The 19,341-nt window shown below is 36.2% G+C and overlaps 1 protein-coding gene across 1 annotated transcript in view; it reads right to left on the minus strand.

Annotated features, from left to right (window-relative positions):
• Nucleotides 1-5,648: 5,648 nt before the first annotated feature.
• The window catches only part of LOC105463248 (X-linked Kx blood group antigen, Kell and VPS13A binding protein), a 44,967-nt gene continuing 31,274 nt past the window's right edge, over nucleotides 5,649-19,341 (minus strand). Inside the window, exon 3 of the mRNA XM_011710263.2 lies at nucleotides 5,649-10,125. Within this exon, the coding sequence (XP_011708565.1) occupies nucleotides 9,299-10,125 (827 nt within the window). The 3' untranslated portion in view covers nucleotides 5,649-9,298. The remainder of the gene's footprint in view (nucleotides 10,126-19,341) is intronic.

Raw genomic sequence — 19,341 nt, forward strand, 5'->3', positions numbered from 1 at the left:
CTGGCCGACATGGTGAAACTCCTGTGTCTACTAAAATTACAAAACAAATTAACAGGCTGTGGTGGCAGGCACCTGTAGTCCCAGCTTCTTAGGGGGTTGAGGCAGAAGAATCGCTTGAACCCGGGAGGTGGAGGTGCAGTGAGCTGAAGTCAAGCCACTGCACTCCAGCCTGGGCAACAGAGCGCGACTCTGTCAAAAAAAAAAAAAAGAAAAGAAAAGAAAAGAGGGGAGGGGAGGGGAGGGGAGGAGAGGAGAGGAGAGGAGAGGAGAGAGGAGAGGAGAGGAAAGAAAGGATCTCCTCATTGTTCAGGACACTCTCTGAGCACAGAAGTAATACATTAGAGCGAGACATCCTTGTTTTTATTGTAAACACACCTTTCCTGACATGAGCGAAGGGAAATACCATCCAAGGAACAGATCTTGGCTAATCTGACATCTTTCTGGTGTTCACTTAGTGTACAGATCTGCAAAATGTCTTCTCCACCGTAACACAAACCTGATATGGGAGCTACAGAGGAAATTTAAAATTTCTTAGTAACCACAGTAAAAAAATGTAGAAAGAAGTGAAATTAATTTTAATAGTATCTTTTATTTAGCCTCATATATCCAAAATATTATCTTTTCAACATGGTATCAAATGTAGAAATTATTAATATATTTTGAATTTTTATACTAAATCTTCAAAATCTCATGTGGGTTTTACACTTAGAGCTCATTTCAATTTGGAATAACCACATCTCATGTGCTCAGTAGTCACATGTGGCTGGTTGTTGCCATACTGGACATCGCTGGTGTTAATATTGTGGCATTAGTATTAGATGTTGAACTGAGTGCTTTTAAAGAGATGGCATTCTAGCATCAAACTTATTTTCCTTCGGAAATATGCAGATGATACCAGGGCCCCAAGAACATAATATTTGTTTTCTCCTATTACCCCAACGCTGTGTCTGGATATAAGTTGTCCTGCTGTACCCTGGTAGTTCTTTAGGGCTTAATAGAAACCTTGCTTTGCTTTTTCCTTTGGAACCAGTTCTCCAGAGAAAGTACACAATCAATTCAGTCTGAGGGGTGGGAAATGAAATGTAAAGCAATGCCAAGGAGTTCTAAGACCTAGAAAATAAGGTCAACATTCAGGCAGAAGAATTAGGATTGTTTTTTTCTGTAACTCACGGTACTGGAAGAAATGTGCGACCCTGGCAGTTGAAGAAGACCACTTTGCCTCCTTCCAAAACTCTTGGGACCTTCTCCATCTTTCAAGAAGGAGAAGCTCAGATTCAGTTTTGTATATGTGATACCTGGAGGTCAGGTTACTATGCTTCAATAATATGAAAACAAGCATGAAGATGGAGGAAGAGGTTGAAGGTGACAGGAAAGATGGAAAGCCTCTGGGGCCCAAGGATAGTTTGCCTGCTAGAATCTAGAATCACCTCTTTCCAAACTGCTTGTTAATATAGATAACAAAATCCTATTGTTTAAGGTATTTTAAACACTTTTAACCAGGTATTCTACAAATTGTAGTTGAAAGCACCCTGATATTATTTATAAGAAGGCTAAGGAAGTAAACTGGGAGGTGAATTGAAGAGTGTGTAGAAATCATATTATTTTGATGGATACTATGATAGTAATATACATGTATTAATGCTTTGAAATTATAGAAGCATTTCACCTTGATGACACACTTCCTGTGAAGGTAGATAATGTACTTTTTTAAGGTAGAACATTTACAGTACACTTTTAAAACAAAAATATTTCCTGATCTCTTGAATCAAGCTGCAAATGAGAGAAGCCACAAGATCTGTGGGTGAACCATTCTCATTTTAAAAGGAAAAGGCTATACCATAAGTCCACAGGAGAAAATATTTCAGCAGAAAAAAACTTCCCAGGGTAATAGATCCCAATAACCTCAATTACAAAAGACATCCTTTAAGGTCACCCTCCACATGACAGTGGTTGAATTTTTAATATTTGTTCATGGTGGGAGCTGGGAGAATAATGACAAAATTACTTTGACTACAGTAACACTTCTAATCAGTCCTGTCCTATCACTCACAACAGCATTCCCATTGGTTTGAAAAAGAATTGCACAAGTGTGTGCCAGATATCTGTAGTAGTGGAGAGGATCACAATACCTCTGAATCTTGGAGGCTGCAGCTCTACAACCGGGCACCATTTTTCCAGAAAATTCTGCCAATCCAATTAAGAAGGTCACCTTGTTAGGGGAAGATGACAAAAGGGAATCATTCTCCTCCCTGCTGGGGTGGCAGTGGGTGTGGTGTTGCAGCACCACTCCAAAATAGAACTTCAAAATCCTGTTTTATTTCTTGAGTGCTATCACCCCTGAAAACCTAACTCATTAACTGTAGAGTTTAGGTAATTAAGATAGGAAGCAAACTGATAAGAAATTAAACCAGTATGCATAATGTATATGTCTAAGGAGGATGGTATTTCCACAGCTCTAGGAAGCAGGCTAATCAGGTTTCAATCAGGAACTCATCATTCAGAGAGAGCAAATTAATTCAGGATAGGAGGCAGGGAGGGAGCAAAAGCACAGGCAGAACCTCAAAATCAATTTAGCTAAATCTATCCTTGGGAGGAGGCAAACCCTCCGACTCCCTCACACGAAGGTGCATGCTACAGCAGAGTCTGAGTGTTAAGTTTTCTGATAACCTGCAGCAGAGAGACATGGCTGCATGCTGCTGTAACACTCTTTAAAGATGCTCCGGATTCTAAAACTTGCTTAAACCAAGTGTTCTAGATCTCCTTGGCTTAATAATTTCCAGAGAAACAACCATGAAGAGAGGGTGATAAGATGTTAGGTCATTCCCTAGAGCAGGCTTTTGTGGCAGACTCAACTTCTTAGCATATTAGGGGTCTACTCTGACAGGGGTTGTGTGTGTGTGTGCGTGTGTGTGTGTGTGTGTGTGTATTGGTAAAGGAGGGATTGGGATGTTTCTGAATTTCCAGCTCTGTACAAATCTCTGCTGCTATAAAGTGCCTTTTCCTGAAAAAGAGGAAATGCTCAAAATGTTATTCATTTAATTAAAATGTATAGTTGAGATTTCTGAGCTCTTTACCAGTTGGAGAGATGTTCATAGAAAATATAGTTTCCTGGAAGAGGGACATTCAGAGAAATATGGTCATAGCAGAATAATACCTACTTCCCTCACCTCATTCCTAATCTTTTAAAATTTGGGTCCAAACACTGTAAAATAGAGTTATAAAAGCAGGGCAGAGATGGGAGTGAACTATAGGTTCAAATATTAAACAGCAAACACTTGAAGCCTAAAATGGATGTCCATGAAAAAGAATTACCCAGCTTGCCAATAAACATCTCAAATTTCCAGTTTTAAGCTATTACTCAGTACTGATAACATCTACATATTTTCTTCAAATAATTTTTCAATGTCTGCTGTAGATCTTCCATTATTCATAGAAAAGTTAAAACTTACTCATAGTTTTAAATAAAGACAACCCCACAGAAGAGAACTGAGTTGATTCACATGGTTGAGGAAGCTTTGTGAAAACAAATGAAATGACTGGCACAATTGTTAACTGGGGTATGGATAGTAAATTAGATATTAGTATTGTGTCAATATTAAATTTCCTGAATTTAATAACTATAGTGTGGCTCTGTAAGAGGATACCTTTATTCATAGGAAAAACACATCAAAGTATTTAGGAATAAAGGGGTGTAACGTTGGCAGTGTAATCTCAAATGATTTACAAGAGAAAGTGACAATGATAATGGACATGGAAAAATATTAATAATAGGTTAATCTGGGTAAAGGGTATAAAGAAATTCCTTCCACTATTCTTCAGGCTTTTCTATTAGTTTAAAATTATTTCAAAATAAAACATTAACAAACACCAAATTAAATAATTTTTATATTGACTTACTTGAATGCTATAATTGTTAATATTCCGTTTTCTTAACATGAAAATATTTATTTTAAAAGACTTCTGCACAGCAAAGGAAAATAATCTACAGATTGGAGAAAATATTTGCAAACTATGTACTTGACAATCTCCAAAATATGTAAGAAACTCCTACAACTCAATAGAAGAAAGTGTTTAATAACCCAATTAAAAGTTGGGCAAAGGACTGGAATAGATCTTTTTCCAAAGAAAACATACAAATGGAAAATTGGTATATGAAAAGGTGCTCAACATTCCCAATCATCAGGAAAATACAAATTAAAAACACAGTGAGATATCCCCTCACACCTGTTAGGATGTCTACTATCAAAAAAAAAAAATTAAATGCAAGTAAGGATTTGGGGAAATTAGAACACTTGTATACTGTTGATAGGAATGTAAAATAGTACAGCCAATATGGACAACAGTATGAAGGCTCCTCAAAAAAATAAAAAAATAAAACTTCTGTATGATTCAACAGCCCCACTTCTGGGTATGTATCCAAAATAATTGAAACCAGGATATTGAAGAGATATCTGCACTCCAGTGTTCATTGAACCATTATTCACAATAGCTAAGATATGAAAATAACCTAAATGTCCATTGATAGATAAATGGATAAAGAAAATATGGCATATTCCTAAATACTATTCAGCCTTAAAAAAAGAAGGACACCTTGCCATTTGTGACAACATGGAAGAATCTGGAGGATATTATGCTAAGTGAAATAAGCTAGACACAGAAGGACAAATATTACATGATTCCACCTAGATAGGGTGTCTACAACAGTGAAACTCACAGAAGCAGAGGATAGAATGGCAGTTGCCAGGGCCTGGGGGGTAGGGGAAATGGGAAGTTGTTGTTCAATGGATGTAAAGTTTCAGTTATGTTAGATGAATAAGTTATAGAGATCTGTTGTACAACATAGTACCTATAGTTAATGATAGTGTATTGTGAATTTAAAATATTAAGAGCATAGATCTCATGTTAAGTGTCTTACAAAGGCAAAACAAAACAAAAACAATGAGGTACAAGGAAACTTTTAGAGGTGATGAATATGCCTTTTCCTTGATTGTAGTGATGGTTTCATGAGTGTTTGCATATGTACACACTCATCAAATTGTATACATTAAATATGTGCAGTTTTTTGTATGTCAATTATGCCTCAATAAAGCTGTTTTTAAAAGAGAGGTTTATCCTATAGCTAAGTCTCTGCAAATTCCAAGGCCACCTTCAGAAGCAAAGGAATTATTGAAACAGTCCATGTCTCTCTCATGCTCTGAAATGATCCCTTTAATGACTGATGTTTTTCCCAACCATTTACATTTGATTATATGTGTTAATACCAAGCCATTTCTTTGGTGTTTTATATTTCTGAATCAGTATATATTTATGTTTCTCTAGAAGAGATGTATATTGCCTCTCTTTTTTGTATTGTGCATGGCAACTGATGGACAACTGAACAGAATCTTAGTATCCAGCAGTGTAATTTTAACAAATGGAGTAAATGTTTATAAAACAATCAGAGGAGTTTTCAGCAACCATGGACTGTTGCTGTTCTGCAAGGCTGAATCTTAGCACTCTCAAATTTCTCAGCCTACAGAAGTAATTTCCAGGTGAGTTCATACAACTATAATCAGTTACAATGAAACTATTTTAAAATTTCTGTTTTAAAAATAGTCCCTCAAGTAAAAAGGTCATGTAAGAATTGTATAAAGAATGCAATACAAGGATAAACTGAAAAATTAATTTATTATATGAAGAAACATAACAATATTTATTAGCATCAACGACTGCAGAGAAGCAGTCAACAAAAGCTCATATCCACAATGCATTGACTGGTTAAGTACTGGCACATTCACTCATAACCACAGCACTAATGTTTTAAGGTGGTTTCCAAAGAAATGTTGTATTTGACAATCAATTTTAATATATATTTTCCCATTTACAAGGCTGAAAAGATTAAACTCACATCCAAATAATGCCTTGAATCAGCATTCAAGTTGTAAAGCACAATTATCAAAAGATGTTGCTATATCCTTTATAGAAAACTATACTAAAATGATACATTCATTTGCCACCAGAAAGCACTTTCTCAGATTCAGTGGGTCTTTTTCTTCCAAGTGCCACGTGTTTGAGTGCTAATTTTTGTAAGCAACTGGTGGTAAGAGAGAGGGCACCTGCCGAGAAGACCAAAGATTCACATATCCACTCAGGAACTCATATGAACGACACTACTTATTTCTTTTCAAACAGTAAAAAAATAAAAATAACCTGCTAATGGATTTGAATAACTATAATAACAACTCTATAAATATGCATAGCACTTAAAAACATTTTCAAAGCATTTTCACATCTATTATTCAATTTGATCTTTCTGATAACCTTGTGAGGTAGGTTGGACAAGGGTATTATGGGGAAACTGAGGCATAGAGCATTTAAGTTGTAGGGCTGGACAGGGAAGTGCCAATCTCTACACTGGGCTGTCTCCAGTAATGAGGAGAAGTCTAAACATGTTTGATGGACTTACTTCAATATATTTTGAAGACATACTTCACCCCCATCCAGCCAAATGATAGCAATTCAGTTGGAGCAGCTATCCTGACAAGTTATGGGATGTAATTAATTAGATAAAGTACCGAGAAATTTAAAAATTGAAATTATAACTGAAAAACACATTTTAACTCCAAACACATGAGAAAATTTGCTGGTTTGTTTTATGCCTATAGGACAACCTAGCTCTCCAGTGTGAACTATAATTTTGCCAATTCAGTAATAGAAATAATTTAAAAACAAAAATTATCAGTTCGCCATGGCTTATGTTTTCACCACACAGAAAGAAAGTAGTGACATCCCTTCCCCAAAGTGAATGGACATACATGTGCCCAAAGCTGGGATACCTGCATATCAAGGGTTAAAACTGACAAAATACCCAAATGAGTTATCAAACCTCTGTCCTTATAAATGTGTGCAGTGGGCTTTGGGTGTCTGACAAACCAGCACTGTTAGTTTGGTTTGGGATCACTCAAGTTGCTCCCCTATGTTTTAAATTAAAGTGATTTAAAATGTATTTGAAGGTTAAGATTTTGTAATGGTTTTTGAGACAAGCTTCCAAACCAAAGCTGGAAAAAACCAGTCTCTCCATCCCTGTCTAATTCGTAACATGCCTAGTCAGTGGCAGGCTGGTGGCTACTCCCACACCTCACTCCCAAGGCCTGAGGTGGAGGCATTTCAGGTGAAAAGGGAGCACTATCACCCCTACCATTTGCCACTGCAGAGACTCAAGGCAAGAATTTCTTTCTCACAAAAAGCTTGAAAATATTTGGTGTCAATGAACACAAGTAACTGGTGTGATACAAATATACACTTGGAATGACTAAAGAATGGCCTTACTGCTCTCCTAATCATTATAGAGCCCTTTTGTTAATCAGGAAAAAACAAAAAATGATGTATTAACATGGTAACTTTATTTTATTCAAAGTCATTATATATTTTCAAGGGTGTTTTATGTATTACAATTGTGTATCTATGCACATATGTGATTACATGAAGAATGCATGGAAGTATATGTTGTATGAAGTATTTTGATTATATATGCTCAATATTTTAGGCCTATTAAGAATAGTGCAAGTGGTAAGTGATGTGTTGGGATGGAGAACACAGTCTTGAGTGTTATTCTTATTTGGTTAAAAATAGACAAAAAATGATCTACTGTCTGGACACAAATATTGGTAAATCAAAAACATCTCAAATGAGAAAAACTAAAATTGAGGCTCTATAGTTTAGGAGCTTATTGATGTATTTCTATGAACTCTATAAATATTAAACAATATGGATGTCTTGTGAAAGAATATATACTGCTTTCTTGACCTCTGAATGTAGTGGAAACTGATTACCAAATTGCATTTTCTCCTGTGTGCATGAAATTACTTAAAAATTTGACACCAAGAAGAATTTAAAATGACAATTATCCGAAGTGCAATGGCCAGATAAATACGTTTTGTAGGTTAACACAGAGAAATGAACCCCTATTCCATATGGTAAAATCAAGTTCATAAATAGAGTCCCTTTTGTAAATTTCTCAGGCTTTAATATTCATTCTAAATTGGTGTGATCTTTATGTTCACCTGTTTTCAAGTATTTCACTTTCAAGATTTTAATGGTAGAAATAATGACACTAGATCTAGGCATTTTTCCAAGATAATTGAGGATATGCTACTCAATCGTCTTTTATGAAACAAATAGGGTCTCAGATTAAAGGAAAAAATAAATAGAACATTAAAGGGTGTCAGAGGATAAAACTGGAGATCTTTATCAAATTAACTCACAATTATGACAAGTCAAATTGCATTCCATGAAAGACAAAACTTTTCTGGTCATTCCGTCTTTATAATTTAGAAAAAGTTTCTGAATCAATCTCTAATTACAGGTGGTGGTAAGGAAAACCCTCTTCCTTCAAATAATGAAAATGAAAATTCCCTATACACTGGAACTGGGTGAGAGATTTCTGTGGGGCTTTCTAAAAAACCCTTAAGTTAACCAAGGTAACTCTTCTAAAATGGTCCTGACAGGCAAGGAATGGGGAGGCAGGAGTAAGATGGTAAGAATTCTACTTACATAAGCCTCCATCATTTTGATGTTTTAACACCCCTCCTGATCCAGAATTTCATCAACATATCAAAGAATCACAACTTTCCTAAAATTCCAGGGCTTCCATAGCCAAATTTATCACTCATTTCTGCATTTATGGATGCTAAGGGACAAGGTTTCCAAATCTAGGCTCTTGAATCAATTAGAGACAGCATGCCAGAGTGGTTACGGTTGGCTATGTACAAAAAGCCCTAATAAGATGAAAATGAAACCTCTATCTATTCAAAAACCAAACTTGAACAGCCCTCCCTGAAAGCTCTGACGGGAATGATGTTGCTGATGGCAAAACCCTAGTAATCTTTTTTGGTCACCAGGACAGCTCTTGGGTGAAAACTATGTTCAGGGATCATAAAACTTCAGGTTACCCAAACCAGCACTCTGGAAAACTAGAGAACAGGTAAGCCCCTCTCCTCATTCTATCTAATGAATCTAACCAGTACAATTCAGATTTGAGGGGTAACTTGTCAGTGAAAAGGCCAGTAATGCCTAGAAGAACATAACATGGTTACCTGTGAACTGTGAAGCCTTGGGTTGCCCCTTCAACACTCAGAGGTTTTCCTGGCTTCTTCCCATATAGTTCTACATACCCAAGAGCTCTATAAAGAGGAGCAGCTCACAAGGAATTAACAGCTAACTTCCTGCCTTGTTCCCTGCGTAGGGCTCATTATTTGTATGAATAACGGGTATCAAACCCAGAAAATAATATGCCTGTGCCCTGAGACCTTGGGTCTCATTAAGCAGAGCAAAGATTTTCAGCATTCAAGAACTGACTAGGCTCAGGACTTGTTTTACTGCTAGAAGGTGTCTCATCTCTATCTCTGGATGACTGTAGATCTGACTTTCCTATTGGCTCACAGGGTTTTTGCCGCCTGCAGGCCCAGCAAAAACATCTGAGCCACCTCTGAAAGCCTTCAGAAACACTGGAGGAAAAGAGCTTTTTGCAAGGGTGGAAGAACTGATAGAATACAAGCATGAAGAGAATGGCTGTGCAGTACCCAACGAGCAGCTGCAGGACCAACAGAGGTGCGCACACATACATATAGATGTCAGTCTTGAAAAGATACCACAGGAGGAGGAGGATGGCATTCTCAATGAATCTCATCATGTAATACACCAGTAGCTGGTACCAATTATGGGACTTGCTGATGAGGTCAGGGCTGTCGATTTTCAGCTGTACAGCAGACCAGCAGAACATGTTGATACCAGTATAGAGTAAAGTTAGAAAGCATAGTACAATGGTGGTGCCCACCCGACTGAGGGCCTTCTCTATGTTCTCAGGGAATGGGGAACCACTGCACCAGAAGAGGATCCAGGGGTACAAGAAGAAACTGAAGAAGTTGATGAGTATTATAACCACCACCCAGGTCTTCAGGACGGAGGTAAAGAGGACCAGGACTACAACTCGAGTGGCAATCTCAAAGCTCCTCCACAGGAAGATACAGACATAGGCCAGAGGCTTCACTTTGACTTCATACTCATCGTACTTGATTTTGATGGCTAGGATGTTGCAGCGCAAGGCTCCATACACAATGGACAACAGGGATATGGTCATGAGGAGACCTGGGGAGAAAAGAGAGAGTATCATCAAGTCTCACCTCCACTAGGAATCCTACTGCAGCAGACACTCTGTCAGCACCCCACCCACATTCCTTGAACTCTTCTGTTTTATGTGCACAGCCTGACTTCCAGTTGTCAGCATCTGCCCACTGTGCTTGAGTATGTTTTCCAGACTGCAGAAAGCTGCTGCATCCAGATGCCTGTCAGGCTGAAGTGCCATGAATTAATACTCCCAGGAGCACCCTCAATGCCCCAATTCTAGCCCAGATTAAGAGCTGGAATACAAGTACTATGGCTTCCCCATCCATTAGATAGAATATCTCTGAGACATGTGTTCTATGCCATTTCCTAGTACTTTCTCATTGGACTAACTTCTAGTCACCCATGGTGATAGTCGTCTAATAGTTGTCTCCCTTTATTGGCTGCCTTCCCTTCCCCACCTCATTTCTCTTCTCCCGCACTCCTTACATCTTCCTCCCAAAATATATGCACTCAAATTCTTCTCATAGGGTCTGCTTCAGGGTAAGTCACACTAAAATACATTCCTGACCTCATCTGGGCCCGTCTGAATATGTAGAGTCCTTTATATGGTGTGTTTTGTTTTCTCAATTGGCTTCTAAGCTTCTGGGGAATCAAGACCGACCAACCAAATCTGATATTTCCTCTTGATGTCCCTCAGCACATACCAGCAGTAGATATACAAACAGTAATAAGTTGCTCAGTATGTTCCTCTATATCTGCAGGTTCTTTTAAACTGATACACTGACTATAGAATACTCACTGTGGTTGCATTCTTTTTTTTTTTGAATTTATTTTTTGTTATTATACTTTAAGTTCTAGGGTACATGTGCATAACGTGCAGGTTTGTTACATATGTATACTTGTGCCATGTTGCTGTGCTGCACCCATCAACTCGTCAGCACCCATCAACTCGTCATTTACATCAGGTATAACTCCCAATGCAATCCCTCCCCCCTCCCCCCTCCCCATGATAGGCCCCGGTGTGTGATGTTCCCCCTCCCGAGTCCAAGTGATCTCATTGTTCAGTTCCCACCTATGAGTGAGAACATGTGGTGTTTGGTTTTCTGTTCTTGTGATAGTTTGCTAAGAATGATGGCTTCCAGCTGCATCCATGTCCCTACAAAGGACACAAACTCATCCTTTTTTATGCATTCTTAAATTCTGTGGGGAACTGAAGAAACGAGAACTTCACTGTTACTGAGAGTCAGTCTGTCTTGGGATGAAAGTCCTTAGCATTTCAAGAAGTCTCAACTCCACCTGTTTATTTCTTAAAATGACTTATGGGTAATGGGTTTATCCAGTTTATAATAGAAGCAGAAGTTTGGGGAGACAAGATATAGCTCATTTAAATGGAAAGTGGTATTACATTCCAGAGCACAGCACTGTTGGCCTTGAGTTGTACTATCTAAGATATATGATGCCAACCCATAAGTAGACTGTGGTCAAAACTGAAATATAATCACTTACTACAGGCTGCCAACATCTCTAAATACTGGCACAAGGAAGGATGGGAAGCAGGGCTATGAGTTAGGAAATGACAGCCTGGCTCTCGTTTTATTCTCGTCTCACCAGTTTATGCTGAAAAAATGGCAACCTCTCTAGGTTCTGTTTTCTCACCCATAAAATTGAGATAATACCTTTCCATGCCTGCTGCTTCATTTTTAAAAAATATCTTGAAATGTTTATTTATTCATTTTAATAAACTTTATTTTTAGAGTAGTTTTAGGCTCACAGTAAAGTTGAGCAGAAGGTACAGAGATTTCCCATATATTCCCTCACCCGACACAAGCATATCAACAACCCCCAGGATCAACATCCCCCACCAAAGTGATACATTTTTTTACAACTGATGAACCTACACTGACAGATCATTATCATCCATAGTTTACAGTTTACATTAGGGCTTACTCTTGGCATTGTACCTCCTATGGGTACATTGGACATTATACATTGGACAAATGTATAATGACATGTAGCCACCATTACAGTATCATACAGAGTAGTTTCACTGCGTAAAACTCCTCTGTTCTCCACCTATTCATCCCTCCCTAGTCTCCAACTCCTGGAAATCACTGATCTTTTTATTGTCTCCATAGTTTTACGTTTTCCAGAATGTTATATAATTGGAATCATACAGTATGTGTGGCCTTCTTAGATTGACTTTTTTCACTTAATAACATACATTTAAGTTTTTTTCACCATATCTTTTCATCACTTGACAGCCAATTTCTTTTTAGTGCTGAATAATAGTTCATTATCTGGATGTGCCATAATTTATTTATCCATTCACTTGTTAAAGGACATCTTGGTTGCTTCTAGGTTTTTACAGTTACGAATAAATTTGTTATAAACATCCATATGTAGATTTTTGGAGGGGCATAAGTTTTCAACTCCTTTGGGTAAATACCAATGGGTGTGATTTGTTTGCTGGATCGTAGGGTAAGAGCATGTGTATTTTTTAAGAAACCTCTCAACTGTATTCCAAAATGATTGTACCATTTTGCGTTCTCAACAGCTATGAATGAGAGCTCCTGTTGCTCCACATCCCCACCTGTATTTTCTTTAGTCAGTGTTCTGGAATTTTGCCAATATATTTAAGGTGGATAACATAATATTCTGATATACATATATACTATAAAATGATGACTATAGTCAAGCTAATATATCTATTACCTCATATAGTTACCTTTTCTGTGGGAGAACACTTAGCAAATTTCAGGTATTATTAACTATAGTCACCATGCTGTATATTAGATCTCTAGAACTTACTTATCTGACATAACTGAAACTTTGTATCCTTTGACCATCATCTCCCTATTTCCCAAACCCATCCCTGCCCCTAGTAACTACTATTCTATTCTCTGGTTCTATCAATTTGACTTTTTTAGATTATACATATAAATTAGATCATGCAGTAAGTTTCTTTCTGTGCCTAGCTTATCTCACTTAGCATAACATCTTCCAGGTTCATTCATGTTGTTGAGAAATGGCAAAATTTCCTTATTTTTCAAGCTTAGTGATATTCCATTCCAATAGGTATATAGTAGTACCTCATTATTGTTTTAATTTTTATTTCCCTGATAACATATAATGTGGAGTATCTTTTCATATGCTTATTTGCCATCTTGTCCATCTTTGGCAAGGTGTCTGTTAACGTCTTTGGCCCATTTTTTTTAACCTGATTGTTTTCTTATAGTTGAGTTTTAAGGGTTCTTTGTACATTTTAAATAACAGTTCTTTATCAGATAAGTCTTTTGAAAATATATTTTTTCAGTCTGTGGTTTGTCTTTTTATTCTCTTGACAGTGTCTTCTGCAGAGCAGTAATTTTTTATTTTAATGAGTTAAGTTTATTAGTTCTTTCTTTCATGGATCATGCCTTTGGTGTTATATCTACAAAGCAATCATCAAATCCAAAGTCACCTAGATTTTCTCCTATGTTATCTTCTAGGAATTTTATAGTTTTGTATTCTGTATTTAGGTCTGTGATCCATTTTGGGTTAATTTTTTGTGAAGGGTGTAAGGTCTGTGTCTAGAGTTTTAAAAATTATCATTTCTCCATTGTATTGTTTTTGTTCTTTTGTCAAAGATCAGTTGACTGTTTTTATGTGGGTCTATTTCTAGGCTCTCTATTCTGTTCCATTGATCTATTTGTCTATTCTTTTGCCGCTACTACACTGTCTTGATTGTTATAGCTTTATCCATGCCTGATTCTTAAAATTCAATTCCATGTAATTCCGTCCATGTAACAGAATTGTCTCTATCTAAATGTACAATTTAAAATGCATAGGAATAAATATTTTTCTTATTTAAGTTATGAACAAATGGAAAAACATCTATATTTGGTAGACATAAAAACTCTGAAGCTTTGGCATTTATTTGCCTGGAAGAGAAGCTCATTCTTACTCAAAGCGTCAGTTTTTCTCATAGTTTTTTGGCACTGACTTTAATTAATGATGCCATTCACTGGAAAGACTGGAATCTACTAATCAAATTTAAAAGGTAGAAACACCATTACCTGAGTTGACCGGGGAGTAATTGGACTGTTATTTTTCCTGAGAGGCTAATTCAATGGAGCATTGTAAAGCAGAACATATTAGTGATATACTTTGTGTATTACTTATACATGTAAGTGTGGTTACAAATTTCCAAACTCTAAGGATCCAGTATTAAATCATTTTTTCATAGTCCTTATGTTTTCTCCACTGTAAGAAAAATAAGTGCAGAAGATGAGCTAAACACAAATTATTACAATCTAAGTTAAGTAGTCACACATATATGGTATTTATATTGTTATATTTATGGTATTTTGACTCCAAAATATTTATTGCTTTAAGCAATACTATGGACCACATAATTTTTTCTAGTATCTATCCATTTTTCTCTTGTTCAGTCAATTATTTCCAAATTACATCTTTTTCTCTATCAAGAGAATTAGGCAATTATTACCCAGTTGGTGCTTAGTAGTAATCAACCACAGAAACCTTCTGAGAATGCATAAAACATATTTTGAAATCACTGGCTTTAATCATCATTCATACTGTTGGGCACTCACTACAAAATGTCACAGATAGAAATGGGGTCAGGGAGGGAGACACATTTGGGAGACAAGAAGCTTGTACAAAATGATTCCAATGTACATTTCCAGCTCTAGACTTAAGCTGTCATCTAATGAATGACGAGGATGATGCTCATGCAAATACCTACTGATTCAGACTTAAATGGAGAAAAGTTACCTGACAATATTTCCCAACCTTATCTTCACAGAGCCAATACAAAAGGGGATAAATTGGCAGTATTGCCTATTTAAGTGGCATTTCACAGAAGTCTAACATCCCCTAGTAATCCTAATCTCATTTCCTAGGTGTGTGTATGGATGGAGGCATTTTGCTGTTTTCATCATTATTAGAAGGGAAGACATTACTTTAGGTAAAGCTAAAAGGAAGGCTTTGGCAATATTTCAAACCCTTGGCACACTCCTAAAGCTTCCTCCTACCCAATTCCAGCCAAATGAACTCTTTCCAAATGAACCTTCCTAATTCACAGAGAAATTAACTGTCACTAGGCATGGATTTGTTCATTTCCTGACTTAACACCAAAAACTTAATCTCTATGTAAAGTTATGGAGAATATTTTCTTTCCCAGAATTCCTTTTAGGAAAGGAATTTTATTTATAGGACAAGGGAACAGTTTGACTGTTGCTTTAGAGAGATAACACAAGCTGCCTATAAGATGGAGGATGGTAGATGGTTGCTTTCTGTATTATGGTTACTCTCTGTAGACACTGAATCTTCAGTAAAATGACTGAACTCATGAAATGCTTTTGTAGAATAGACTTTTCAAAAAAATTAATGAATGACTTCAAAGAGGAAACTGGGGAAGCCAAAGGGGATATGGAGTGCAGTGGCAGAGGGAAACTGGAGGAAGTTAGCACAGCAAGCTTCTAAAAATTAGAATTTTCAACAGATTTCTGAAAGACAGTAATTTTTACCTGTTTTCTTTCAACTCAGTGAACAAAGAGTCTTTCTTACGATCTGGAGCCAGGATCTCCCCACCTGCACTACACTCTATCACTTGCCTCCTCAAAAACTTTGCTTATCAATTATCATCTTTCCCTTCTAAATTCTCAACTACTCCCTTAATCCTGACTCTTTTCCCCTAGTGTATGAATCTGCCTATGTAAGCTGCATCTTAAAAAAAATCCTTCATTGGTAAAAACACGTAATTGTCGAAGACGTGATAGATGCATGGGGGTTCATTATAATATCCTCTCAATATTTTTGTATGTTGAAAAATTTCTATAATAATGAAGCTATAATTCACATACATTTAAAGTGAACAATTTAATGATTTTTTAAATATTCACATATAAGTGCAACCATCACCAGTCAATTTTTAAAAGTTTTCATCACCTCAAAAAGAAACCCCATACACTTTAGCTATCAATTTTGCCCCCACTGGTCCTAAGCAACCACTAATACACTTTCTATCTTTAAAAATTTCCCTATTCTGGACTTTCATATGAATAATATAATAGAACATGTGGTATTGGGTGACTGGTTTCTTTCACTCACCATAATGTTTCTAAGGTTCATCCATGTTGTAGAACGTATCAGTACTTCATTCCTTTTAATGGCCAAATAATATTCCATTGTATGGATATACAAGACATTGTCCATCCATCAGTTGTTAAACATTTGGATAGTTTCTACCTTTTGGCTATTGTGAATAGTGCTGTTATGAACATTCATGCGCAAATTTTTGTGTGAACATATATTTTCTTTTCTCTTGAGTTTATAGAAGTGGAGTTGCTAGGTCATATGGTAACGTAATGTTTAATTGTCAAAGGAACTGCCATAGTGTTTTCCAAAGTGGGTTGCACCATTTTACATTTCAACCATTATTCTATAAGGATTCCAATTTTTCCACATCTTCATCAACATTTCTTATTATCTAACTTTTTTATTCTAGCCATTCTAATGGGTGTGAAATTGTATCTTGTGATTTTGATTTGCAATTCCCTGATGACTAATAATTTCCAGCATATTTTCATGCGCATATTGGCCATTTGTATATCTTTTTTGGTTGCTTTTCGTTCTTAACTATGAATCAAACTCATAACAGATTTCACGTTGCTCTAAAGGTATCCCAAAAAGTGTGCCAGAATTCAAAGCCCAGATCTGCACAGACTAAATATATATTATAGAATAAAATGTTAAAAATGCTCAACATCACTAATCATCAGAAAAACGCAAATTAATGCCATAATGAGATATCACTTTATACCAGTCAGAATGGCTATTATAAAAAAGTAATAAAAATAACAGATGTTGGCAAGGATGGGAGAAAAGGGAATGCTTATACACTGTTGGTGGGAGTGTAAATGAATACAACATCTATGGAAAACAGTGTGAAGATTTCTCAAAGAACTAAATAGAGAACTACCATTTAATCCAGAAATCCTACTACTGGGCATCTACCCAAAGAAAAATAAATCATATTAAAACGATACCTGCACTCATATGTTTATTGTAGCACTATTCACAATAGTAAAGATATAGAATCAACCTATATGTCCGTCAATGGATGACTGTGTAAAGAAAATGAGATATGTAATGGAATACTACTCAGTCATAACAAGAGAATGAAATGTCTTTTGCAGTAACATGGATGGAACCAGAGGCCATTGTCCTAGGTGAACTAACTCAGAACAAGAGTCAAATACCATATATTCTCACTTAGTGGGAGCTAAATAATGTGTACACATGGAGACACAGTGTGAAATGATAGACACTACAGATTTGGGAGGATGGTAAAGGATAAGAAATTACTTAATGTACATTAAGTACATTAAGTACAATGTACATTATTTGGGTGATGGATACACTAGAAGCTCAGACTTCACCACTATGCAATAAATTCACGTAACAAAACTACTTGTACCTCTGAAATTCATACAAATAGAAAAAAGCAAAAGAAAAAACGGATAAAGTATTAGTCTTGTGGCCATCAACAAACATTTAAAACGACAAAAAAAGTACAATTTCATTTTCTCATGCTTTTTGAATTCCCTAAAAAAGGCATCAAAAAGCAAGAGATTTCCACGTTAGCATGGCAGATTAGCTTGTTTAATCCATTATTTCTGTCAAGAACAACTAGGTAAACATCTGTTCAAAGACATCAGAGATCTTCTAAAGCAGTGAGTACTCCTGGAGCTAAGACATTTGAAAGAAAAAAAAAAAACTCTAGAGAAAATTCTGAAGCTCTTTTTCCCTCAAGACATTTTCCCAAATGAAAGTGAGTACTAAGAGACAAATAATATGAATACAACTTATAGCAATCTCTCAAAGCTGGTGGGTATGGGAACAAATATTGACATTCAGGCCCCATAATGATCCTAGTGTACACCCAAAGCTTTCTGGTAGAAACTCAAAGGACATCAGGAGTTAGGGTGACTAGAAAGAGATTAAGCCCTCTCAAAGACTGATATAGGTTTCAACCATCTCAAGTCATTACTGAGTCAAGTTGATCTGCATCTAGTCCATCTGGCTGCCATAAACAAAAGCAAAATCTTCCTGGAGAAAGATAGTTCATGCAGAACCTCAAAATTTCTCCAATTTTTTCTTACAAATACCTGGCATTAAATTAAAAATAACATGGTATGCCAACAACAAAAAATGACCAAAATCCAAAAATAATCATAGATAATAAAAATAGACCTATAGGAGATACAGATTTTGTAACAATCTGCCATGGACTTAAAATAACTATAATTTATATGTTTTTAAAATTGTGTGACAAAATTGGGAAATTATCAGAGACTGGAAACTATTTTAAAAATTCAAATGACAATTCTAGAACTAAAAAAAAAACCATAATTACAATTAAGAAATCAACAGATGGGTTTAATAGCAGATTAGATACAGCTATAAAGATAATTAGTACTCACTAGAAGGTAGGTCAGAAGAAAACACTCAAATGGAGAAACAAAAAGCATGAAAAACTTATGGTAGAGTGAAAATGTCCCAGATAGAGAAAAAGAGAGAGAGAAAGAGAGAGAAAAGAATGGCTCTGATGCAATATGTGAAGCAATAAAGGCTGAGAATTTTCTCAAACTGCTAAAATATCAAACCAGAGATTGAGGAAATGCTACAAAACTCAAGTAGGATAAATATGAAGAAAACCACAACTAAGCATATCATGTTAAAATTGCTGAACACCAAAGTCAAAGAGAAAGTCTTTAAAAGCAGTCAGAAAGTATAAGTAAACAGATGAACTTCAAAGGAGTAACAATAATGACAGAGGACAGTAGCATTTCAACAGAAATAATGGAAGCCGGAAGATGAATGATAACCTAAAAGTAGGAAGTAACACAGTCCCAAAGATGAAGGTAAAATAAATATATTTTCTGTCAAAACAAAAATGAGGAGAGGGAATTTGTCACCAGCAGATCTGCACTAAAGGAGAGATGCTAAAAGTAGTATTTCAGGCCCATAAGAAATGATCCCATGTGGAAGCATGGAGATACAAGAAGGCATGAACAAGGACCAAAAGGGTAAATACAACTCAGTTTTGTAATGAGTGAAAATACTTGAATAGTCTTTTCACACATGTGTATGCATGCACACACAAACGCATGCACACACAAACACGTACACAAACACATCCCCAAAATGGCCACTAAAGACATGAAAAGAAAA

This window comes from Macaca nemestrina, chromosome X (assembly GCF_043159975.1).
Source record: "Macaca nemestrina isolate mMacNem1 chromosome X, mMacNem.hap1, whole genome shotgun sequence".
In the NCBI taxonomy this organism is placed as follows: Eukaryota; Metazoa; Chordata; class Mammalia; order Primates; family Cercopithecidae; genus Macaca; species Macaca nemestrina.